At 35.6% G+C, this 27,037-nt stretch overlaps 1 protein-coding gene across 4 annotated transcripts in view; it reads right to left on the bottom strand.

The window, feature by feature from the left end:
- FNBP1L (formin binding protein 1 like) overlaps positions 1–27,037 on the bottom strand; it is a 122,033-nt gene that overhangs the window by 29,082 nt on the left and 65,914 nt on the right. For 3 of the 4 annotated variants that reach the window (XM_042997920.1, XM_042997917.1, XM_042997918.1), the window contains exons 3-6: positions 7,413–7,466; positions 6,055–6,202; positions 5,214–5,276; positions 681–785 (exon numbers count right to left, since the gene is read on the bottom strand). In XM_042997920.1, coding sequence (XP_042853854.1) covers positions 681–785; positions 5,214–5,276; positions 6,055–6,202; positions 7,413–7,466 — 370 coding nt within the window. Of the gene's footprint in view, positions 1–680; positions 786–5,213; positions 5,277–6,054; positions 6,203–6,459; positions 6,565–7,412; positions 7,467–27,037 lie in introns of those variants that run through there. The other variant, XM_042997919.1, reaches the window with a different exon arrangement.

Genomic DNA, 27,037 nt, shown 5'->3' with positions numbered 1-27,037 from the left:
TAGAAGGACTTTAAGATAATTGTAATCTGAATTTTATATAATTTTATGGCTTTAAGTGGTAAAGAAAATGGAATGCAGAAAATTACCCCTCTCAAATGTCCAATGTTCTAAGATAAAGAACATACAGCAAAGAAGGAAAAGCTAAGCAGCAGTAGTTAAGGGCTGATCCTTACAAATAGTTATGTTATAAAACATCTGGCCCAGAATCAGCGATGAACAGCTCAGTTTTCCAAAATGAATGAAAGAATGAATGAAACAAAAACACAAATAGCTAACTAACATCACATACTTCTGACACTTTTATCTTGTTTTGCCTTGGGTCAAGTTAGGGAAGCACACTACCCAACCCCCATTTGCATACCCCATCAACATACCTTAGACTTCCTATTCTGTTTTGGAATAGGATAGAAACTCATTTTTTTTTTTTTTTTTAAGTTTAGAAATTCATTCTCAATAGCAATTATATCTTTCCTATGCATTCTGAATGCAGTTAAGACATTACAATAAAATAAACACAATCCGACTAACATGTGATTTGAAGTACACAAATATTTGTATATTTTAGATTTAGACGTAGTGTTTCTCTTGGAGAAATCTAATACCAAAACAAATATTACAATTACCCTCCACATGCAAGTAATAATATTTTTATATCAAAGTCAGTTTGGATTATTTCTTACCTTTTCAACATCTGCCTTGGTTGCGTTAGTATCATTATCCAATCTTTCATAACTCTGTTGTGCCTTTTCTGCCTCTCTACATTCTCTTTCAAATTTCTTTTTACTCTGTTTAAAAAATTAAAATATCACACTAAGAAATAAAATTTACCTCATAAATAACTTTAAAGTGTTGCCACTGTACACTGTATAGAATTACACACTAAAAGTAAATTTTTTCTAAGGTAGAAAAGAAATTTTAGTATTACAAATAACCCATGTGACTTAAATATCAGACATTACAGACTGTGAAGGAAAAAAAAAAATCATAGGCATGCCTGAGTTAATATTATATACTTCATCTTTTGCTAGTAAGAAAAAAAATCACATGTATTTTGTAATTATTTATTATAAGCTCATCTTCAGAGGACTTTTTGGTTTGTGCGGTGTTTTGTGTTTGGTTTTGTATGTTTATTTGGTTGTTTTTGGTGTTTGCTTGTTTTTATTTTTTGTGGTGGGATGTGGGAATGTCCCTCCAAAGTGGTTTCCTACTGTTTGTTCCAGGTGTCTCAGGACTACCATTAGCCCAGAACTCGGCCTTTAAATTTTTTTTTATTTAATACAAATTGCTACGACTTGGTAAAAGCTACTCATAATAGAGCCATGCAATATATACCATATTTCCTTTCTTGCATACTTTTTAAAGTTTTTAAATACTTATTGGGGGGAGGGGCAGAGAGATGGAGACACAGAATCCGAAGCAGGTTCCAGGCTCTGAGCTGTCCGAAAAAAACAAACAAAACTTTTTTTTTTTTTTAATTCCTAGACTAAATTTGCTTAGTTTTCAATGTACTTTTTTACATACTTTTGTAAATGTACTTTTAAGTCAACTCTAGTTTACACAGTTCTTTAAAAATCTGTCCTCGGGGCGCCTGGGTGGCTTGATCGGTTAAGCGTCCGACTTCGGCTCAGGTCATGATCTCATGGTCCGTGAGTTCAAGCCCTGCGTCGGGCTCTGTGCTGACAGCTCAGAGCCTGGAGCCTGTTTCAGATTCTGTGTCTCCCTCTCTCTCTGCCCCTCCCCTGTTCATGCTCTGTCTCTCTCTGTCTCAAAAATAAATAAACGTTAAAAAAAAATTTTTTTTTTAATCTGTCCTCAGTTAATTCAAACATATTCAGAATTCTATAAATTTTACTTTCTTGATGAGATCTCTTCCAAAGGCTTTGACCTATTGAAATTTGGATTATTGAAATTTGGATTGGTTACACCAAAGTGGACCTACTACATAGCTGTTACCCTGCAATTTCCCTTCACCATTATCAGAGATTCCTTTTACCTCTCCTTTGATTTGAATCTCCTATTTCCCAATTCCACACCTTCCCCTTTCTTGGTTCATTTCCTTATTTTGCTAGAACACATTCAGCAGTAGCTTCCTAGAAGATTTGTGGGAGCTAAGTCTCCATGGCCAAAAATAACTTTACCAACACTTTTAACTGATAAAATTTGGCTGGGTATGAAACTGTTGGAAACTGACTTCCTTCAGAAATGTAAAAGTGCTAACCACTCCACTAACTTCTAGTTTCCTGCTCCTATTCTGATTATTGATCCTTTGCATAAAACATGTTTGTTTTGGGGGTGTCTGGGTGACTCAGTCGGCTAAGTGTCCAACTCTTGTGGCTCAGATCGCGATCTCACAGTTCGTGAGTCTGAGCCTCACACTGGGCTCTGCAATGACAGTGCAGAGCCTGCTTGGGATTCTCTTTCCCCCTCTCTCTCGTTCATGCTCTCTCCCTCAAAATAAATAAACTTTTAAAAAAAGTTTTTCTTAGAAAAGCCCACCTCTCAGTGTAGCTGAAAATAGCTGATCCTTGCCACATCTGGAGCATGGTTAAATAATCTCATCCTGTCAAAGGCACCCATTACAAAGTCTGCTGGGGATTTTTCTGAAAGTTTTCCCTCCCTGATAAAAAGGAACAGTTAGAAAAGAAATGCCCTCTTCTTCCTGCTTCTGCATGCAACTGAATGAGGATGTGGTGCTTGGCTGCTTCATTCAACTGCTGACCATAAGGGGACAAGCCTGAGGAAAAATGCCAACGTGGTCAAGATGGCAAAGTAGACACAGAGAGGAGAAGCAGCCTTAGTGACATCACTGAGCTATGGACCAACTCTGGAACTGCTCCATTTCTGAGCCCTGTTCTTATAAATCTGCATGCTCTGTTTGATACCTAAACCCACTAACCGATAGACCTGGCATCTTTGGTACTTTTTTCATATTAATCTGTCACCATTCCTTCAAAATCTTCTTTGCAGGCTATTCTCTTCTGCCCTCCATCTTTAATACCAGGGTGGCCTATTTTCATTATCCTGTGGTTCATAACTGTCTTTTAAACTGTTTTCCTCAATTTTCAATACTCTGTCACTAATTTAGCTTATTTCTCCCAGTTCTTTAAATCTCCTCTCAATAATTTCAAAAATATTAATAATCTTACAATTTCATTTTCTTGATTAAACAAGATAGAGAAGAAATGGGATCCTGCACATATTTCAACAAATTCCACAGAAATTATATTTGTCTCCCTCACTAGACCACAGGCTCCACAAAAATAAGGACTACATCACTAATCACTTTTTTCACTATTCACTTTTGTACCAGGACTCAGTACATGTCAAGGATGCCTCCAATAAATACGAGTTGAGCTGAACTCACCTTTAATGGTATTGTTAATCAATGTCTTAAAGAAATTACTCCCACATTTTGTTTTGATGCTTCTTTCTTGTGACCCCTATAACTTTTGCTTATTAAATGTCAATTATTCTTTTTTTTTTTAATTTTAATGTTTGTTTATTTTTGAGAGAGAGAGAGATAGAGAAAGACAGAGAGAGACAGACAGAGGGCAAGCAGGGGAGGGGTGCAGAGACAGGGAGACACAGAATCTGAAGCAGGCTCCAGACTCTGAGCTGTCAGCACGGAGCCCAACACGGGGCTCTAACTCACGAACCGCGAATCATGACCTGAGCTGAAGTCGGACGCCCAACTGACTGAGCCACCCAGGCGCCCCTGTCAATTGTTCTAAAGGCAAGTCAGCACATAACAAAAATAATTTGTGTCAACACAAGTTTTTAAAGGGACCAATGACTCACGAGTGTAGGAGTCTGTTATTATGTGCAAATGAAAACACATACATACTCATTAGGTGGCAGATTCTAAGAATGCTAGTTAAGGTAATTTAAAATTTAATAAATGTAAACACTCCCTAAAAGTCTTGTTAAAACCAATTAGAATGAAAATGAAAACAAAAATGAAAGAGACTATTAATAGAACTAAAAATTCTCAATCAGCACTGGTGCCTAGAATCTTACATCAATGATATTCATACAGTAGAAATTTAACCTAAGCTTTGAATATGTGTTTTTTTTAAAAAACATTTATTGAGAGAGAGAGAGAGAAACATGTGTGCGTGTAGGGAAGGGGCAGAGAGAGACAGAGACAGAGACAGACTCTTAAGCAGGCTCGGTGCTGTCAGCACAGAGCCCGACGCAGGGCTCAATTCCACAAACTGTGAGTTCATGACCTGAGCCAAAATCAAGAGTCGGACGCTTAACCAACTGAGCCATACAGGCGCCCCCTAAATATGTGGATTTAAAACAAGAAAAAATGGCCAAAAACACATATATACACGAGGTTTCTTCATCTCAAACTTAAAAGTCCCTTTCCCAACAATTACAAACTAAACTGATTAACATAACATGAAAAACTCCTTTTAGCATCATTTTCAAGGAATACAGTGTCCATAAAAAATACGCAAGTAAAGAGTAAGCTGCTTGCGAACCTGAGGGTTCAAAAAGAATATTAATCTTGTACTACAGAACATCATTTGGCGGAGAATTTTAAGGAAAGGAGACAACAATGTTCCATGCAGACATATTGTTTTTCAAATGACTGTATGCCAGAATATCTAAGAAAAACCACATTAGCAAGTACCTTTGGAAAGTTTTTATAGTAAATAATTATTGCACTTTTATAATTTTATCTATAAATACTATCACGTATTTTCTTTCCTATAATTTGAATGGTCTATGACCAGGAGTCTAGTACTAGGAACATTTTCATGATAGAATCACTAAACTGGAAGAAACATTTCACAAATCTAGTCCACAATCTTCAATTTTCATATTCTAAGGATGAAATCAAAAGAAATCATAAAAGGTACAACTACGATCTAAGTCCTCTCAGTCTCTGTCAAATGGTCTTCTAAGATACATCACTATTAACAGCCCCATTACTCTTACCCTGTTATCAATAGTTTATAGTAACTACTGCAAAGTCAAAAACTGTTTTCCTAAACATTTACAGATATCTGAAGACTACAGAGTTGGTATAAGTATAGAACCATACAGAAAAAAATAACAAAATGCACATTCTCTTTTTATACCAATGTTAAAAATGAATAAATACATAGAGAAATATTCAACTCAATAGATGTGAAGCATAGGAGAATTTAGGGCTAAACTAGTCTATAAAATTTTATGTTAAGCATGAAGACACTATAACTCACATTATCCATCTGTTTCCAGCACATATCAAGATACTGTTGAGCTTTTCGTCCTTCTTGAAGATGCTGAAGATCATAACCAAAGAAAAAAAAAAAACAAAAAAACAAAAAACAAATAAAACAAACAAAAAATTACATTTAAATACTAAAAGTCTTTAAAAAACCCAAACGCTTTCGCTTAATTTTTTAAGGTACTAATTATATAACTTGATATCAAGACTTAGGAAGAGATTATTAGTAGAGCAAAACTCTCAAATGCATTTTATAGGTATTACTTGAATACTGTAAGTATAACCTTTAAAACAGATATAATTTCTAGAAAAATACATATGTCTTAATTAAGGGTTGACAAACGTTTTCTATAAAGGGTCAGATATATATCTTAGGTTTTGCAAGCCATGTGGTCTCTGTTACAAATATTCAACTTTTCTGATATAATCAAAAGCAGCCACAGGCAATGCATAAATGAATAAGTATGGGCCTGTTTCAATAAAACTTTATTTATAGTCACTGAAATGTGAATTTCATACAATTTTCACATACCATGAAATATTCTTTTGATCTTCTTTTCAACTATCCAAAATGTACAAAGCATTCTTAGCCCATGGGAACTAAGAAAAACTGACAGTAAGCTAAATTTGGCACATGGGCTGTAGGTTATCAAATCTTGGTCTTAAATCCAAAAAGATTACAAATTAGCAAGAGTACCTTAAGATGATTTTGGCTAGAAGAAACTGAGTGAAACAGAAAACCAGCTTATACTGAACAAGCATTACTTTGAAAAGCAAAGTAATTATGTGAAAATATTTCATATTATATATAACTGGATAAAAACAATAATTACCATTTTTCTTTCAGTTTTCAGATCATGAGCATATCTCATTAATTCACCATAAACTCTGTGCGCCATTTCTTCTGCTACTACTTCTCGTTGTCCTGCATAGTCATTTAACTCGTTAAGGATGTTAAAAAAGGCTATACACGAGGTAAACCTGACAAAAACATATTAAAAAATGGTGAAATTTCCTTTATTTTCTTTACAAATGTTTTTTGTGAGGTATGGATTCAGCCTGACACTTGACAAATTTTAACATACTCAACCTAACTCTTTCTTCACTACTAACTCCAAATTAACTTTGTATGAAAGAATCCCATATTAAGCTCAAGTTGTATATGTTTGTATACCTTCAAGTAGTCTTAATTTATAAATAAAGGGATATATGGGGTCAAAAAATATTAAGAATACTACCTGCAGGCTCTTTTGGCATACTGGAATCTCTTAAGTAGCCAAGTGACTGGCCTGAGCTGGGGTGACTGGCCCACTTGGTTGGATTCCTAGGACTGGCAGCTGAACCTGGTGCAGAGATGATATGCTTGCTCTCGAGGACAGAACCTACCAATCATACCACTCAAATGCATCTCGATGGCTGATCTACAGAACAATTTTGCTATCAGCTCTGGACACAGCTGCTTGTATGCCTGCCCACATCCTGAATGGAAGTAAAGTGCCATTGTAGTTGGCACCAAAAGAGGGGTAAGAAGGGGCAAAAATAAGGGTAAAAAATGTGTGTGGAGAGAAGGAGAGAAACAAAGAGAATTGCTGTATTAAAATGTATAGATCTACTCTGAATACACTGCCAGACTATTCTTTTGGCTGAAGGCAAATAGCTCAGACAGAACTCCATTAACACTAAACCTAAGAATTCTAACAATTAACAATTATACACAAAGCTGTTTTAAGTCTAGTCTCTTTGTTTCTGCATTTCAGAGCCATCCACATACCCCTGTTTAAGACCAAAAAGCTCATAACTAATTCCCAAACTTTTATTCGGAGTTCCAAGATTACCCTGACAACCTCATTCCTTTTCATTATCCCTTTAAACCAACCAGCCAAACTATCTTAATACCTCTAAGAGTAAAAGCAAGAATCTAATAAGCTAACTACAGAATCAAGTATGGAAAAAATATGAAAGACTAAGTGACTCAAGTGAAGTCCCACATACTTCAACTATTTCAGAAAACTGAGCCCACTGAAATATTCATTCTTATTAAACAGTCGTTCCTTCTTCATAAAACTGTGATTTAATTAAAACTTTAAAAAATCATTATAAAGGGCTAACAGCATATTTATTTTACTAAATAACACAAATATTAGTATTTTTTAAATTTTAATATGCAATAATAAACAGGTGTAGAATTTACCTTGGCTCTTCATCTTTGGAGGAACGTTTGGGACAGTACTTCTTAACCAGATTTCTATAGGAAGAAAAAAATTTTTTAACATAAAAAATATACTACTACTGAAACTGAAATATTCTCTAAGTTGCCAATTTCATGATATCAAGAATTTAATGATAAAAAACAAGACAGCAGTATAATCATCTACTACCATTAACATATTATCTCTACATTTTGTTCTGAAAATACTGGTATCTGTAAAAGGAAATGTTATTATCTGTGTTTGTATGAGTGTAATCATAATAATAAGGATGATTATGCTAGCAAATAAGCAAAGAAGAGGAAGAAGAGAAGAAACAAAGTACTCAGTGTATGACACTGAGTCACAGCAAAAAGACATGTACTTCAAAGACATACCATCACTATTTTGTTTTGCAAATCAGATATTTTAAAATGAACTAAGATATGAAAACAAATGCTGATTCACTAATAGGATAAAAGAACAGTTGGTCAGCATCCTCCATAATTCTACTTTTATATGAACATCATTATGGGACCCTTCACATTCTCTTTTTTTAAGGCATATTAATTACACTTATACTGCAACTTTCTTTGCCTGCATCTACGTCCATTCTAGACAGTCTCAGACTAACATGCTACCTCATCTCATCTTTGCAAACTCATAAGAAGACTAGAACATGGACTCTGAAGTAACACTATACTACCTGGGTTTGCATCCTGGCTGTTTTGTGTGGCATCTATGTGTCCTTGGATAATTCACTTGCCCCATTTCCTATCAATAGCAATAACAGTACCTACACCCCACAGGGTTATGAAAATTAAAGTGGATAATATTTGTAAAGCATTTAACACAGTGCTTTACACAGTTCTCAAAATATGGTCCATGGACAAGTAAAGCTCCACAGACTGTTTGTGACTAATCCACAAAAAGCTAAGTACACAAGTTGAGAGTAAGTTTATGTCTATTGAATCTAATAATAAAAAAAATTGGTGCCTGTATTTTACATGTCTCTTTTTTATGACATTTTTCTGGCATTAAATTTTTATTGGATTTTACGAAATCAACAATACACAATGAATTGGAAACTCAAAAAGAAACTAGTTCATCAACACAAATATGATATATACTGCTTTAACCTATAGGCATTTAAAAAATAAATGGCCCTATGGCCTTTCAAATAAATACTTCAAAAGAAGCATTGTTCTAATTATTCTCAAATTATTATCAATTCATTCCATTTAATTCAGCTTATTCATTCTATAATTATCCTCTATATGCTAGGCACTGTGCAAGTTACTGGGAACATTAGAAATGAGAGAATATCCACATTCAAGATTTACATTCCATTGAAAGGAATACAGAAGTATATACCAATAATTACAACATACAACATAATAACTGCTATGATAAAGGTATGCAAAGGATGCTATAATACAAAAGAGAAGGTCTTAACACCCTGAAGAGTCAGGGGAGAGAACAGGCAAGACACTGAGGAGGGTTACATTTACCAAGTTAATTAAAAAACTCATAGTCACCACTGGTTGTAAAACAAGGTACAGGATAAAAGCTTCAGGCCTTACATTTATATACTTGTTTACCAAAAGTTTAATAGAAAGGAGGGGAAGGGGCCCCTGGATGGCTCAGTCTGACTTTGAGTGTCTGACTTTGGCTAGGGTCATGATCTCACAGTTCCTAAGTTCGAGCTCCGCATTGGGCTCTGGGCTGACAGCTCAGAGCCTGGAGCCTGCTTTGGACTCTGTGTCTCCCTCTCTCTCTGACCCTCACCCCCTCCCTCTCGTCCCCCCCTCCCCCTTCCTCCCTCCTGCCCTCCTCTTCTCTCTCTCTCAAAAAATAAACATTAAAAAATTAAAAAAAAAAAAAAAAAAAGGAAGAAAAAGAAAGGAGGGTAAGATGGAAGAGAACAAAGATCCAGAGCTTCTCTCTTTCATAACACTCACGGCTACAAGTACATACAGTGCAACTCACTCTGGGAATGACCTGAAGACTAGCAGAACACCTCTTCTACAACTAAAGATATACAGAAAAAGCCCATCAAAAAAAGGATAGTAGGGGCAGCGACATAGTCAGGAACCAGATATCACAGGTGCAGAGGTCTTACCTAAGGAGCAAAGGGATGAAGCCCTACATAAAGCACCCTCCCTCTCTGGGAATCTGCAGAAGGAAAACAAGCCCCCATAACATCTGGCTTTGAAAATCACCAGGACTTAACTGTGAGAGAGAGCCACAGGTCTACAGGAAACTGAGACTCTGCTCTTCAAAGAGCCAGTGAATATCATTCATGGGAGGCCCAGCACAGTGGCAGTAGTTTGAAACATGCCTGGACCATACGTGAAGGACACTTATGGACTAATTTTAGGAAGTATGCAGAAGAGCAGGTATCTGTAGGAAACTTCTCCAGAAATGGAAGCATTGGCAGTTGCCATCTTTCTTTCGTTCCTTCAGCCTACTTGGCCCTCTCCTGGCAGGCACCACCAGTTCTGAAACTCTCCCATCTACTTTGGTAGAACTGTTCACCCAGTCCAGTGTTCCCCTGCAGACCTACCCTATTTAACCTATCTGCTCTGGCAGGTACCCCTCCAAAGCAACTCCTGACCTGGGAAAGGCTAGGGACCCAGGAGCCCAGCTCCACACCCCCGAGCATGCCTGCTCAGCATATCACAGTGGGGCCTGGCAGCCAGCTATACAAGGAGCTAACTCCACCACCACCACACTCACAACAGGCCTCTCAACCAGGAGCACTGTGGCCCAGTCAGAACATGAGGGTGCGAAGAGCCCATACAGGGACTATCCCTGGAGTGCCTGGTTCTGCTGACCAAGGGAAATTGTATTACTTTGGCCCAAAGAATACCTTCTACATAAGGCCACTTGCTTTCAAGACCAGGAGCCACAGGTGACCTATCTAATATATAGAAACCAACAGAGAGACAGACAAAACAAGGAAATAGAGGAATACGATCCAAATGAAAGAAAAGACAAAATCTCAGAAAAAGGACTAAATAGAACAGAAATAGGCAATCTACTGGATAAAGAATTCAAAATAATGGTCATAAAGATGCTCACCAGACTTGAGAAAAGAATAGATGAATTCAGAATTTAAACAAGGAGTTAAGAAAATATAAAAAACAAATATACAAAACATGAAGTGGAAAATACACTAGAAGAAGCAGAAGAATGAATGAGCAATCTGGAAGACAGAGTAGTGGGACTCATCCATGCTGAAAAGGAATTTTTAAAGAATAGGTTAAAGGGACGCCTGGGCAACATCAAGCATACTAACATTTGCATTATAGGGGTCCCAGATAGAAAAGAGAGAGGACAAAAAAACTTATCTGAAGAATTAATAGCTGAAAATTTCCCTAACTTGGAAAATAAAACAGATATCCATGCCAAGGAAGGAAAGAAAGCCCTAAAGGAGATGAACCCAAAGAGGTCCACAACAAAGCACATAATAATGCAATGTCAAAAATTAAAGAGACAATCTTAAAGCAGCAAGACAAAAGCAAATATTATGTATACAGCAACAATCACCTAAGTCTATCAGCTGATTTCCAGCAGAAATTCTGCAAGCCACAAAGGAGTAGCATGACATTCCAAATGCCGAAAGGAAAAAAAACAACAACCAAGTATAGTCTACATAGCAAGGTTATCATTCAGAAGTGAAGGAAAGATAGTTTCCCAGACAAGCAAAAATTAAAAAACTTTATCACCACTAAACTGACCTTAAAAAAAAGTGCTTTAGGGACTTCTTAAGGTAGAAAAGGCCATAAATAGAAGAAAGTTATGAAAAGAAAAAATTTCACCAGGAAAAGCAAATATATGGTGAAAGTATCAGATCACTCATAAAACTAGTATGATGGTTAAAGACAAAAGCAGTAAAATCAATTTTGTTTACAATAATTAGTTAAGGGATACACAAAATAAAAAGATATAAAATGTACCATCAAATACATAAAACAAAAGTGCTTTAAGAATGTGTTTGAACTTCAGTGACCATCAATTTAAAATAGACTGCTATATACATAGCATGTTATATATGAACCTCATGGTAACCACAAACCTAAAACAAGTAACAGATACACAAAAAAACAAACAGAAAAGAACCCAAGCATAACACTAAAAAAAGTCATTGGGGGCGCCTGGGTGGCTCAGTCTGTTAAGCAGCTGACTTCGGCTCAGGTCATAATCTCACAGATTGTGAGTTCAAGCCCCAGGTCAGACTCTGTGCTGACAGCTCTGAGCCTGGAGCCTGCTTCGGATTCTGTGTGTGTATCTCTCTCTGACCCTCCCCTGCTCACACTCCGTGTGTGTGTGTGTGTGTGTGTGTGTGTGTGTGTGTGTGTGTGTTTGTGTGTGTGTCTCTCAAAAATAAACAAACATTAAAAAAAATTTTTTTAAGAAGTCATCAAATCACAAGGGAGAAAAGCAAAGAAAAAAGAAAAGACCTAGAAGAACTACAAAAACAACTAGAAAATCGTTAACAAAACAGCAATCAGTACATAAATATTAATAATGATTTTAAATGTAAATGAACATTTAATGCTCCAATCAAAAAACGTAAATACTCCAATCAAAGTAACTAGGTAACTAAATAGATAAAAAAAACAAGACCCATCTATATGCTGCATACAAGGGACTCACTTCAGACCTAAAGATACATACAGACTGAAAGTAAAGGGATGGAAAAAGATATTCCAGGCAAATGGAAACAATAACAAAAGCTGAGACAGCAATACTTACATCAAACAAAACAGACTTTAAAACAAAGATGGGCATTACTTAATGTAAAGAGATTAACCCAACAAGAGAATACAACAACTATAAATATCTATGCACCCAACAGAGAAGCATCTAAATATATAAGCCAAATATTAACAGACATAAAGGGAGAAACTGATGGTAATACAGTAAAAGTAGGGAACTTTGACTCCCACTTACATCAACAGATGACAACACAGGTATATGCAAAATCTGTAAGGAAACTTTGGCTTTCAATGACACATCAGAACACATGCACCTAACAGATATATACAGAACATTCTACCCAAAAAGAACAGAATACACTCTTTTCAATACAAATGGAACAGGCTCTGGGATAAATAACATTTAGACCACAAAACAAGTCTCAATAAATTTAAAAACACTGACATCACATCAAGCATCTTTTCTGACCACAACAGTATGAAACTAGAAAATCAATCACAAGAAAAAAACTGGAAAAAACAAAAACATATGGAGGCTGAACAATATGCAAGTAAATAACAAATGGGTCAACAAATAAATTGAAGAGAAAATAATAAAATATCTTGAGACAAACAAAAATGTAAACTCGACACTGAAAATCTTTGGGACACAGCAAAGGCAGATCTCAGAGGAAAGTATAATGATACAAGACTTCCTCAAGAGATAAAAAAAATCTCAAACAATCTAACCTTACATCTAAAGGAACTAGAAAAAAAAAAAAAAACACACAGGGGCACCTAGGTGGCTCAGTCGGTTAAGCATCTGACTTTGGCTGGGGTGGTAATCTCGCGGTTAGTGAGTTAGGGGCCCACGTCAGGCTCTGTGCTGACAGCTCAGAGCCTGGAGCCTGCTTTAGATTCTCTGTATTCCTCTCTCTCTACCCCTCCCCGACTTGTGCTCTCTGTCTCAAAAATAAATAAACGTTAAAAAAATAAAAACAAAGAAACAAACAATAAATCATTACCCAGACTCAACTAGAAAAAAAGAGAGGACTCAAATAAATAAAATCAGAAATGAAAGAGGAGAGACGTTAAAACCAACACCACAAATATACAAAGATTATAAGAGACTACTATGGAAACTTATATACTAACAAATTGGACAACCTAGAAGTAATGGATAAATTAGCAGAAAAATACAATTTTCACGAATGAATCGGGAAGAAAGAAAATCTGAATACACTAAATACTAGTAATGAAACTGAATCAGAAAAACAAACAAACCTCAGTGCACCTGTGTGGCTCAGTCACTTAAGCATCTGACTTGGGCTCAGGTCATAATTTCATGGTTTGTGAGTTTGAGCCCCGCTATCAGGCTCTGCACTAACAGCTCAGAGCCTGCTTCAGATCCTCTGTCTCCCTCTTTCTGCTCCCCCGGCCCCGCCTATGTCTGCATGCTCTCTCTCAAAAATAAATAAATATTCTAAAAAAAGTTTTTAAAAAAACATTCAACACAATTAAGTGAGATTTATTACTGGAATGCAAGAATGGCTTAAATCCATAAATCAATCAATGTGAATGTAGCACATTAACAAAACAAAGAATAAAAATCATATGATAATCTCAACAGATGCAGGAAAAGAATTCAGCATTCATTCATGATAAAAACTCTCAAAAAGGTAGGTATACAGGGAACATTCCTCAACATAATAAAGTCCATATATGACAAGCCAACAGCTAACACCACACTCAATGGTGAAAAGCTGAAAGCTTTTCCTCTAAGATCAGGAACAAGACAAAGATGTTCACTCTTTCCACTTTCAATTAACATAATACTAGAAGTTCTAGCCATAGCAATCAGAAAAGAAAAAGAAATAAAAAGCATCCATATTTTTAAGGAATAAGTAAAATGTTACTATTGACAGATGACACAATACCATATAAAGTCTTAAAGACTCCACCAAAAACAATAAATGAACTAAGAATAAATGAATTCAGTAAAATCGCAGGATACAAAATTAATATACTGTTGTGTTTCTATAAACTAATGACAAAATGGCACAATGAGAAATTAGTCCCATTTACAACTGCATCAAAAAGAATAAATATCTAGGAATAAATTTAAACAAAGAGGTGAAAGACCTGTACTCTGAAAACTATGAAACGATGAAAGAAATAAAAGATGGCACAAATAAATGGAAAGATATTTCATGCTCATCAATTGGAAGAATTATATTGTTAAAATGTCCATACTACCCAAAGCAATCTACACATTCAAAGCAATCCCTATCAAAACACCATTTTTTCACAGAACTAAAACAAATAATCCTACAATTTGTATGAACCACAAAAAGACCCTGAATAGCCAAAGTAAACTTGAGAAAGAAGAACAAAACTGGAGATATCATAATCCCAGATTTCAAAGTACACCACAAAGCCTCAGTATTCAAAACAGTATGGTACTGGCACAAATACAGACACATGGATCAACAGAACAGAATAGAGAGCCCAGAAATAAATCCACGCCTTTATGGTCAATTTATCTTTGACAAAGAAGGCAAGAATATATAATGGGGAAAAGCCAGTCTCTTCAATAAATGACGCTGGGAAAACTGAACAGATGTGTGCAAAGGAATGAAATGGAACTTAATTATACCATACACAAAATAAACTCAAAATAGATTAAAGACCTGAAATTATAAAACTCCTAAAAGGAAAAAAACATGGGCAGTAAAGTCTTGGACATTGGTCTTGGCATTACATTTTTAGATCTCTCTCTTCAGCCAAAGGCAACAAAAGCAAAAATAAATAATTGGGACTACATAAAACTAAAAGCTTTTTTCACAGCAAAAGAAACCATCAACAAAATGAAAAGGCAACCTACTAAATGGAAGATATGTGCAAATGATATATCCAATGGGAGTTAATATCTAAAATATATAAAAAAACTCATACAACTCAACACCAAAAGAACAATCTCATTAAAAATAGCTATAGTTATCTGAATAGACATTTTTCCAAAGACATACAGATGGCCAACAGAAACATCAAAGAATGTTCAACCTCACTAACCATCAAGGAAACGAAAAGCAAAACAACCTCACATTTTTCAGAATGGCTAGTATCAAAATAACAAGAAACAAGTGCTGGTGAGGATGTGGGGAAAAGGGAACCCTTGTGCCCCTATGTTGGTGGACATGTAAATTGGTGCAGCCTCTATGGAAAACAGCATGGAAGTTCCTCAAAAATTTAAAGATAGAAATACCACATGACCCAGTAATTTCACTTCTGGATATTTCTCCAAAGAAAATGAAAATACTAATTCAGGAAGATATATGCACTTGTATGTTTATTGCAGAATTATTTAAATAGTGAAGATACAGAAGCAACCTAAGTATCCATCAATAGATGAATATATAAAGAAGATGTGGGACACAGACACACACTCACCCACACAAGAATATTACTCAGCCTTAAAAAAAAAAAAACAAAACCAAAAATTTGCCATTTGCAACAACATGAATGGACCTAACGAATATTATGTTAAGTGAAATATGTCAGACAGAGAAAAATAAATGCCATACGATTTCACTTCTGTGTGGTAGACCATAAAAAAAAAAAAAAACTGAAAGAGTTATAAATACAAAGAACAAAAACTGGTGATTACCAGAGAGAAGATAAGGGAGATGGGTGAAATAGGTACGAGAGGTTAAGAGGTACAAACTTCCAGTTATAAAATAAGTCAACCACAGGGATTTAAAGTACAGCATAGGCAATACAGTCAATTATAGTGCAATAAGTGATAACAGATGGTAACTACACTTATCATAGTAAGCACTATATGATTTATATAAATGTTTAAATCATTACGTTGTACGCCTGAAACTCATAACATGTCAACTATATTACAATTAAAAATAAATGTCTTAGGGGTACCTGGGTGGCTCAGTCTGTTAAGAGTCTGAATCTTCATTTCATCTCAGGTCATGATCTCACGGTTATGAGATTGGGCCTCGCACTGGGCCTGGAGCCTGCTTAATATTCTCTCTCTCTCCCTCTGCCCCTCCCCTACTCACACGCAAGCACTCTCTCAAAAGTGAAATAAGTATATAAAAAAAATGTTTTTAAAGCTTTTCTAACATTTACCACACCACGCTAGTACATGTACATTAGTTATTAATAATTGTGCACACACACACATGTTCAAACAATTTCTACAGGTAAGGAATAAAAAGTTCAGAGACTGCTGGCCTAGAGATATCAAATATATAAAACGCTTTTCCATAACATAATATGGTAAAAGAACAATAGAAGGCTCTATAGAGGAGCTTCCCCAGAGGAGAAAGGTTGAAATTTGATTCCCTGACATGCCCTGAAAAGGTAAACAAGAATTAGACAACTGGAAAGCCCAGGGGGAATTCTAAATAGAGAAGACCTAATGAGCAAAGGCAAGGAAAAGAAAAATACTATAGCATTTATGAAGAACTACAAATGGGTTCATTGTTGCTGGAACATCAACTGTGAACCAAAAATGGTAATTAGTGAGGTTGGAAAGATATATGTGGAGCAGCAGAGGCCCTTCTACATCATATTAAGGAAATCCAACCATACACCCTTAACCATTGGTTCTTAGTCAAAGTTATCTGAAACACCACCCAAAATCATTTTTGTGGATGAATTAATTTATTAACTCAAACATCAGCGAATCTATGTGCTACCCATTGATTATTTCAGGTACCATATCAACAGAAAGAATGATGAATCATAGCTACCAAACCAGTTAATTGTATATGACCTAGAGTCTTTCTAAGAGAGAACTCAAAAAGGAAGATGGGGAAGAGATGGGAATAATTCAGTTAATTAGAACAGACAAATACACAAAGACAGAAAGTAGATGAGTGGTTGCTAGGGCCTGAGGGAGGGGTGAATGGAGAATGACTGCTGATGGGTACGGGGATTTCTTTTTGCAATGATAAAAATATTCTAATATTAAATATTGGTGACAGTTTGACAACTCTGTGAGTATACTAAAAACCACTGAATTGTATACATTAAAAGGGTGAAATCTTATGGTATGTAAATGATACCTCAATAAAGCTGTTATAGGAGGAGGAATGTCTATTGGATAGCAGTCCATCTGCCACAGGTATGTACATCAAAGAGAGATAACAGCACTGATACCAAAAATATTTAATTTAACAATTACAAGGTAACTAATTTATGAACACATTGATTAAGATAACTACAGTCTAGGGGTGTCTGGGTGGTTCAGTCAGTTAAGCGTCCAACTCTTGATTTCGACTCAGGTCACGATCTCTCCGTTTGTGGGTTCAAATCCTGCATCAGGCTCTGTGCTGAAAGTGTGGAGCCTGCTTGGAATTCTCTCTCTCCCTCTCTCTCTCTCTCTCTCCACGCCACCCCCCCACCTGCTCATGCTCTCTCTCAAAATAAACTTAAAAAAAAAAAAAAAAAAGAAACATAACTACACAGTCTCCAACATATAAATGTGTTGTATTCTAGAAATTATTCATATTCATTCATTCATTCATTCATTCATTCATTCCTATAAGACAGAGAGAGAGAGAATGAATGGGGGAGGAGCAGAGGGAGAGGGAGAAAGAGGATTTTAAGGAGGCTCCAAGCCTAGCAGGGAGCCGAACACAAGGCTGGATCTCACGACTGTGACCGAGATTATAACCTGAGCCAAAATCAAGAGTTGGATGCTTAACTAAGCCACCCAGGAGCTCCTAGAAATTACTTTTTTTTTTTTAATGTTTGTTTATTTTTGATAGAGCACAAGCAGGGGAGGGGCAGAGACAGAGAGGGAGACATAAAATCTGAATCAGGCTCCATGCTCCAAGTGTCAGCACACAGCCTGACTCTGGGCTTGAACCCACAAACCAGGAGATCATGACCTGAGCCAAAGTCAGACACTTAACCAACTGAACCACCCAGGTGCCCCCTAGAAATTACTTTTAAAGTCAGTGATTTTCAACCACGAATCCATGAATTACTTTAAACAAAAATAAGCCAAACTTGGGCAAAAAACATTGCAAAGAGCAAGTAGTTTCAAACTCTGAACACATTTTTTCATATCAACATTTTAAGCACTATTTAGAATTCCAGGCTATAGAGGGCATTAACTGTTTTGCCTACCTACATCACTAACTACCCTTTATTTTCTAACAGCTTGTGACAGATACATTTCTGCTCATCAAAAAAAACACGTGATTTTATGCATTTCCCAGCACCCCCTGCAGTTAGGCAAGACCCCGTGACTAATTCTGTATCATGGGCCATAAGCTCTGTGTAACTACCAGACTAAAGCACTGACAACTTGTGCATAACCCTAAGGGCTCTCCCATTCCCTGTTGAAGCAACTGTGGAGGCTCCATGCAGAGATGGAAGATGAAAACAGTCTGGATTTTGAGTTATCACATGGGCTACCCTAGAGAGTTATCACTTGAACTTGTAGTCAACTTTGCATGAGCAAGAAATAAGATCTGCTGTGTAAAACCCCTGGGATATGGAGTTACTACTTCAGTACTGCCTAGCATATCCAAAACTACAGCTCTTTCAATGTCACATCTATGTAGTTATGGTGCTGCTGGCCACACGCTATGGTCTAGAAATATTTATTTGATCCAGCCTCATTATTCCAGGCTAACAAAAGTCAATCTTAAAATTTCTGTTGTACTTCTTGGGAAAACATGTTCTCTCTCTGCTGTAGCTAAACTGATAGGATATAATCTTAGATTTACCATGTGAGAAGAGACTATTTGGGAATTAAACCAACAGAGAGGAAAGCAAAACCAAGAGAAGAGAATTCTTAACATTTTCCTGAGTATCCAGATCCCTGAACTTTTCAGTCACATTAATAAATTCCAATCTGAGTTGGGCTTCTGTCTCTTAAAATAATTATGGCTACCAGAGGTTACCCATAAAAGTCGTAACACAGTTTAAACATAGCATAAAAAACATTAATTTAAACTCTAGCTTCTGGGGGCACCTGGAGGGCTCGGTCAGTCGGTTAAGCGTCCGACTTCAGCTCAGGTCATGATCTCACAGTTTGTGAGTTCGGAATCTGTGTCTCCCTCTCTTTTTGCCCCTCCCCCGCTCATACTCTTTCTCTCTCTCAAAAATTAACAAACATTAAAATAAATAAATAAACAAACTCTAGCTTCTGGGAGGAAGAGCATATATGTAGAAGAGGGAAGGGGAAGAAGAAAGTAATAATTACTTTTATCTTTTGCAATGCAAGGTTAGTCCTAAGCAATTTTTTTCATCACTCTTGCCATTCTTTATGTAAAAGTCACCCGTCTATAGCAACTCTTCCCAAACCCCAAGTATAAAGAGCCCACAGAAACCATACACAAGCCACTAGGCTCCATCCAAGCCAACCCTGCCACTAGAAAAACTAAAGCATGGTCCAAAATGTTTTGCTTGTACTACACCAAATCAAAACTTCTATTCTAGGAAAACATAAGTTCTGGAAGAAGACACAACAAATTATTAATTATACTCACTTCTAGGGAGAGGGGCTGGGAAAGGACTTGAATTTAAATGTGTTACAATAATTATATACTATTTTTATAATTTTTTCAAAAAATTAATGGTAACAACATAAAGAATGTATTCCCTTCAAAGCAGCTGATCTTTGAAACTTCTAAGAAAACAGTGTAGAGTCAGCAAAAATTCATAAACAAGTGTGAATGATTAGTAAGTCCCATAAATCCCTGCTTCACATTTTTAACATAATATGCTTATTAGCTCAAATAAATCTCAGAGTGGCTTGTCTTAAACATGTCAAGTGTAAAGCATTTAGGTTGTTTCTCAACTAAAGATATTTTACGCAATTCATCACTCTCAAGAAATCTATCCTTAACTGTCAGTTCCCCTAGGCTATTCTTTTTCACAAACTTCGAACAAAACCAGAGATCCCAAAAGTAACCAATTATGATAGCAGGCTATATGTAAGTCACATTTTTGAGTAGGGTGCTGTAAATTAGGAATTAACTGAAACACAAAGTTTTATACACATGCAATACATATCAAAGAAATTAAAATAGATGTCACAGGTATGCTGATGCTTTGTTTTGATATATGTGTGTTTCACCCATCTTTTCCAACTACCTTAGGATCTCGCACTCTAGAAACAGAAGAATGAACATTTCTCCTTCAGCAGTCAGACAAAGCTTCTAAATTTTATGGGCTTCTCCAAAACTTACGGTATTCCATATATATGCTAATGATATACGTAATATTAAATATAATCACACTACTTAAGTTTAAATTGCCAATTTTAATCTTTTTTATCCATTTTCATGTTTTTACTTATTTTTGGTTTTAGGGAAAATTATAGAATATTTCAAATAATGTCTCGAAATTTTAATTCACTTTTATTAAAACTACATATTACAGTTAAATGACAGAGTATAAGATATCCCAAAGATTTTTAAAGGCTGAAAATCACCTCTATACATTTTCAACCACCTTCCAATGAGAAGCTGAGTTCCAATCCTTATTTAACAGGAGACCAATATCATATTTATTGTAAAACGGGATACAACTCATATTATTTCTTCTGGCAGAAGCATAGTATTAGATACCTGAGACTGATCAGCATCCCTCTTCTTAACTGCCCCTTCTCCCCGCAATCTAACAGTTAACATGCTTGGGAGCTGCCAGATTAATTGAAATGGCCCTATTTATGGGCCTGAATTAAGTGATCCAGAGACAGAAACTGAATCTCACTGGGCCAAAGAGTTTTCTTCCTAGAATTTCCCAAGGTCTTGGGACCTTGAGGCCAGTATGAGAGCTGAATATCTGAGACATAAAACTGGCACTGCTGGTGAGTGTATTTCCTGCTATACAGAGAAAGCCAGTCTGACTAAAAGAATGGAGGCAACTCACCAAAAGAAGCCAAAAACAAAAAAAAAATTTTTTTAGAGAAAAAGAAGAAAACAAAGGGCTCTCTGAATGTGTTTCAGATACGTTTTTACCCCTGTGACCTAACTACTTTCCAGGCCTTCCAGCAACTTGACTATTCAACCTCTTCTTGAACTCAATTAAAAAGTAAAATCAATAAAAGGTATCAATAAATAATTCAACAAATTTCTCATTATACTCATCATTCAAACTGGGTTTTCCATCACTTACAAACATGAATCTTTCCTTATACAGTGTAAAATTAAACATAAAAGATACCCACAGACAAAATGAAGTTGTATACCCTTACCTTCCACCATATAAAAAGATTAACTCAAAATGGATCAAAGACCTAAAAGCAGGAGCTAACACTACAAAACTCTTTTAAGAAAAAATAAGGGGAAAGCTTCATGACACTGGATTTGGTAATGATTTCTTGGGTATGACACCAAAAGCATAGGCAATTAAAGAACAAATAACTTGTACATCAAAATGTAAAACTTGGGCATCCAAAGTCACAACCAACAGAATGGGAGAAAGAATTTGCAACTCATATACCTGATAAGGGGTTAAAATACAGAAAATATATTTGAACACCTAAAACTCAGTAACAAAAAAAAAGTAATAATTTGATTTAAAAATTGGGACAAAGAACTCAAATAGCATTTCTCCAAAGATACATAAACGTCCCTCAAGCGTAAGAAAAAAATACTCAAAATCACTAATCATTAGGGAAATGCACATCAGAACCACAAGCAGATCTGTGACACCCATTAGGATGGCTACTCTTAAAAATAAAAGCAGAGAAATTTTAAGTGTTGGCAAGAACATTTTAAGTGTTAAATATTAAATTTTAAGTGTTAGAACCTTTGGGCACTGCTGGTTGGAATGTAAAACAGCTCACAGCCACTGAGAAAAACATTATGGTAGTTCTTCAAAAAATTAAACACAGATTTACCATATGATCCAGCAATTCCTATTCTAGGTATATAACTCAAAAGAATTGAAACCAGGGACTCAAAAAAATATTTATACACACCTGTTCATAGCATCATTATTCATCATAGCCAAAAGGTAAGCCAAATGTCCATTAACAGATAAACAAAATGTGGTGTGTGTGTATGTGTGTGTGTATATACATATATACATACACACACACACACACACACACACACACACACACACACACACACACATATATATATATATATATATATACACAATGGAATACTATTCAGCCTTAAAAAGGAAGAAAATTCTAAACATGCCCCAACATGTATAACCCTTACATTATGATAAGTGAAATAAGCCAGTCACAAAAAAAGCAAGTATGATTTTACTTATGAGGTTCCTAGAGTAGTCAAATTCATAGAAACAGAAAGTAGAACTGCAGGGGCTGTGAGAAGGGTAAAATGGGGAGTTGTTTAACAGGTATAGAATTTAATTTTTCAAGATGAATTAGGTTCTAGAGATTGGTTGCCTAATGGTATGAATACACTTAATGCAGTTCAAATGTACACTTAAAATGAGTAAGACGGCAAATCATATGTTAACTACATTTTTACCACAATTTAAAAAATTAAATGTAAAAAAAAACAGCGGGGGGTGGGGGGGGCACCTGGGTGGCTCAGTTAGTTAAGCATCTGACTCTTGGTTTCAGCTCAGGTCATGATCTCATGGTTTGTGAGTTTGAGCCCCACAGAGGGCTCTGTGCTGACAGCATGGAGCTTACTTGACATTATCTCTTTCCCTCTCTCTCTGCCTCTCCCCTGCTCGCTCACTCTCTCTCAAAAATAAATTTTTTTAAAAAATAAAAAAAGGGGGGATTACTACAAGTGATATTACAACAAATTCTGCATATTATATATATATTTTTTTTTAAGGGACATACTTCATTCTCATTTTTTACACCTCAACCAATGGCAGATGCTGAAATACATAAATGACTAGAAGAAATAAAAGAACCTATTTATGAAAGGCATAGGGAAAGAATCAAGCTTCAAAGATGTGAAAGGTTTACCTTAGTATCTATTCTCATTTCTTTAATGCCAGTTTCTACTTTTGCTTTATCTTTAGCATATCAAGGGTACACAGTACCTAAAATGTGAATGGGGCTATACTAGCCTCAGCTTCATAGTTTATACCCAAAGAATATATGCAACAATTCACTGCTCTTTAGGCATAATAATGGATTATAGGCAACTGCAGATCTTTCAGAAGAATATTTTCAGGGATGTTCAAGATAGAAAAGAAAGAAAAATTACTTTATTTTTTCAATTTAGACTGAGGAAGGAGGAGCCTGCCACCAAAGATTTAAGTATTAAACTTTTCAAAGAAATTCTGTTCTACTCTTCTGTTTCCCTTCTAAATATCAGATTCTTAAAAGACAACTATAGTAACACCTGCATAGTCTAGATTCAAATGAGCAGTTAAATGTCTGATTTACCTATATTTGATACAAACAGGATAATGAAATAAAAATTTTACCTCATTTTAATCACTGCTACATAATTCAAATGGCACAAAAAGTAATTTGGAAATGAAATTATTCAAGGCATTATGAAAGAGCCAAGAGATTAATGAAGTGATCTAGACAGCCAACACCATTAACAACCAACTTACTTTTTTTAGTTCTTTAAACAATAAGGTCTTTAAATCCTTTTCATTAGAAAGCTTACTATTAAAACATTCAATACAACTGGTTTGAACTTTCTATCCTAAGACTTTTGTGTTTCACTTGTTAGGTTCTGCTTCATCATTTAATCAAAACAAAAACACAAAAACACCTAAAACATTTTAATGCAAATATCAAGAACAGGGATTGTGATTCTCATTAAGGTGATGAGCCTGAGTTTCTTTAGTTGTAAAATGAATCATTCCACATTGATTGAATCATTCCTCAACAGTTCACTGTTGGATGCTTGCTATAGGAAAATAAAGAACTTAAAATTGCAAAGGTTATCACAGATCATCAAACTCTTGTGAAGATTAAATGAGGCAGCAGCATATATAAACTGAAAATGACACTCAATCCAGTTGTTAAAAATGTAGGTTAGTAGTTTGGTGGATAATTAAGTTGGGGGGTGGGAAGCAGGCAGCATCATTTTAGGTATAACAAAATGAAATGAGACAAAAACAGACCTCTATGGCTCATTAAAAGAACAAGGTAGGATAAGAGAAGAATGACAATAATCAAAAAATAAAATATCAAAAAACTAAAATATGCCAATGATAACTACATGAAGTCCAATCCAAACATATCAAGAAAATATAGTTACATGACATTAAAGAAAAGGCTCTCCAACTGCCATGGTGTTTGCTCTCTAAGTCATCAGGAGAAAAGAATTAACAGAGTTAAGGAAAATATTAAAGGCAAGAATCAGAGAGAACTAAAGTAACCTTATGCTACCCCTAACTTCAATTTGTAATAGATTATGGGAATCATAACAAGTAAAAAGGATTTATCTTAGGGGTGCCTGAGTGGCTCAGTCGTTTAAGCCTCCGACTGTGGCTCGGGTCATGATCTCAAGGTTCTTCAGGAGTTCAAGGCCTACATTGGGCTCTCTGCTCTCAGCACAAGAGCCTGCTTCTGATCCTCTGTCCCCCTCTCTCTCTGCCACTCCCCCACTCATTCAGTTTCTCTAAGATAAATAAACTAAAAAAAAGTATTTGTCTTAAGTTCTCTTAGTTAAAAAATCAAACACTTTCTACATGAGGTTTAAAAAACACTGCAAAGTATTCTTGCAAAGGAAATGAAAATAAACAGGGCTTCTTGACAGGTTTTGTTTTTTGTTTTTGTTTTTTTACTTTCCGTAATGAAAAAAACATTTTCTTAAAAGAAGGACTTCTAAGGTGTTAACCTTTTTTTTGAATCTGTTCTTATTTTTATGGAAAACATACAACTAGACCTAAACTTATGAAGTACACAATTTAATTTACATTTTAATCAAATTTCTGTAACTATTACATTATAAATAGATATGTTAGTTGTAAAAACTATGTTATACAGTTTCCAGATAATTTATTATTGTCTTTACTGTCTCAGAGTACCACTGAGACCCAAAGATGTTTCAGTGGTACTAGGCACTGGTGATAGGAAAAAAAAAAAAAAACTCCTCAATAGAGAATGATTCATTCTCTCTATGCTGAAGCAGCATAATATACCATCTACAGCCCTGACTCTGCAGCTACTTTGAAGCCAACTAACTATTCACCTCTCTGTAACTCAGTTTCCTATCTTTAAAATAATAACTGAAATCTCATTGGGTTTTTGTGAAAATAAAACCTATTAGTATGTACAACAGCAATATAATAGTGCTAACAAAATAAATGCTATATAAGTGTTCAGTAAATACCAAAAACAAAGGCTTGCTCTGTGCTAGGCACTGTTCTAGAAGCTAGGAAATAAGCAGTACACAGAACAAACAAAAATCTCTCTCTTCTGTCAAGTTTTACATTTTAGTAGGTAATGACATTCTAGAAATAAGAGGCACAGTGGGGCGCATGGGTGGCTCAGTCAGTTACGTATCCAACTTCAGCTGGGATCACGATCTCACGGTTCTTGAGTTCAAGTCCTGCATTCGGCTCTGCACTGACAGCTCAGAGCCTGGAGCCTGCTTTGGATTCTCTGTCTCCTGCTCTCTCTGCCCCTCCCCTGCTCATGCTCTGTCTCTCTCTCAAAAATAGACATTAAAACAAAAATTTTTTTTTAAATAAGAAGCACAATTATGTAGCCAATAAATCATCTCATACAGGCGCATATATATATATATATATATATATATATATATATATATATATATATATGGTTTTTTGTTTTGTTTTTTTTTTAACCCAGGCAAGCTCAGTGGGGATTGAAAGGAATAAAAGAATTTCCACAGGATTGAATTCTATGAAGAAAGTTCATCTAAACCCTAAAATATGGGCAATAGTTCCTCCTGCCTCTAGCCAGATACCACTAACAGGGTTTACTGTATTCAACAATTAATCAAAAACACAGAAGAGACCAAAGCAGTAGAGAGTTAAACAATGGCCAACCAAAGAATAAACGTAATCTCTACTTTCATCAAAACAGTACTAAGATGAGCTCCCTAGGTTCTTCTGAGACTAAACAGAGTGACAAAGAACAGTGATGAAGAGGCATGAGAAAGTAAAGACTAAATATAAAATAGAAACCGGTTTTATTTGGATTATTCTATACCTAAGCCTACCCTAAATATTTAGGACAGCTCTTAGTAGAACAACTTCATCACAATGATGTACATAACAAAAACTCTAGTATGGATAGAAAGCAGTACTTTGTCAAAGTTTCAGCATATGAGCAGAGATCCTAATTTCTAAACTAAATTGAAACACAGATCATTCAATTATTTATTCTTCAACTTATATCCACTCAGCTCTAGGAGGACCAGTTATGTAGGCCAGGCTTGGCGTTGGTACACAACATAAGATCAAAAGGAATTGGGAGAGATTTCTGTTCTAGTTAAAGTAAGAGTAGCTGTTAAGCTTCTGTCGTCCAATCTATTTCTCTTCCAGTATACCACACTGCCATATCTGAACCAAAAAGGAATGGTCTGTGGAAGTAGAGGAATACAATTTCATAGAACAACCTCTATGATGGAACTTAATACTGTAATTATCTTTACTAGAAAAAAATGATAAATAACTATCATGTACATACAGCTTCATTTTTTACTAAAGAAATTTTAATCTCTGCCATACAAATACAATAGTGTAAGTTTATTAAAAGAATGACCGATTTCATTTTTTTATGCCTGCAAACAAAAAAACATTCTACCAAGTAATCTGATGTCACCATATATCATCACTCAAAATGGAGATGACTCAATTATCCATAACTGATGTAGAGGACAAAAGCAAAAGAAAAAAATTAGACTTCTTTACAACTTATAGAGCCTATTGACAAGTCCCTGAGACAGGCAGAGTGACCTTCCTCTAGGAACTCAACTTCCTCAACGTTAATACTTTGCTAAGGGTAA

The sequence above is a fragment of the Panthera tigris genome, chromosome C1 (genome assembly GCF_018350195.1).
Source record: "Panthera tigris isolate Pti1 chromosome C1, P.tigris_Pti1_mat1.1, whole genome shotgun sequence".
Taxonomy (NCBI): domain Eukaryota; kingdom Metazoa; phylum Chordata; class Mammalia; order Carnivora; family Felidae; genus Panthera; species Panthera tigris.
This window is presented reverse-complemented; position numbering and strand designations above follow the sequence as displayed.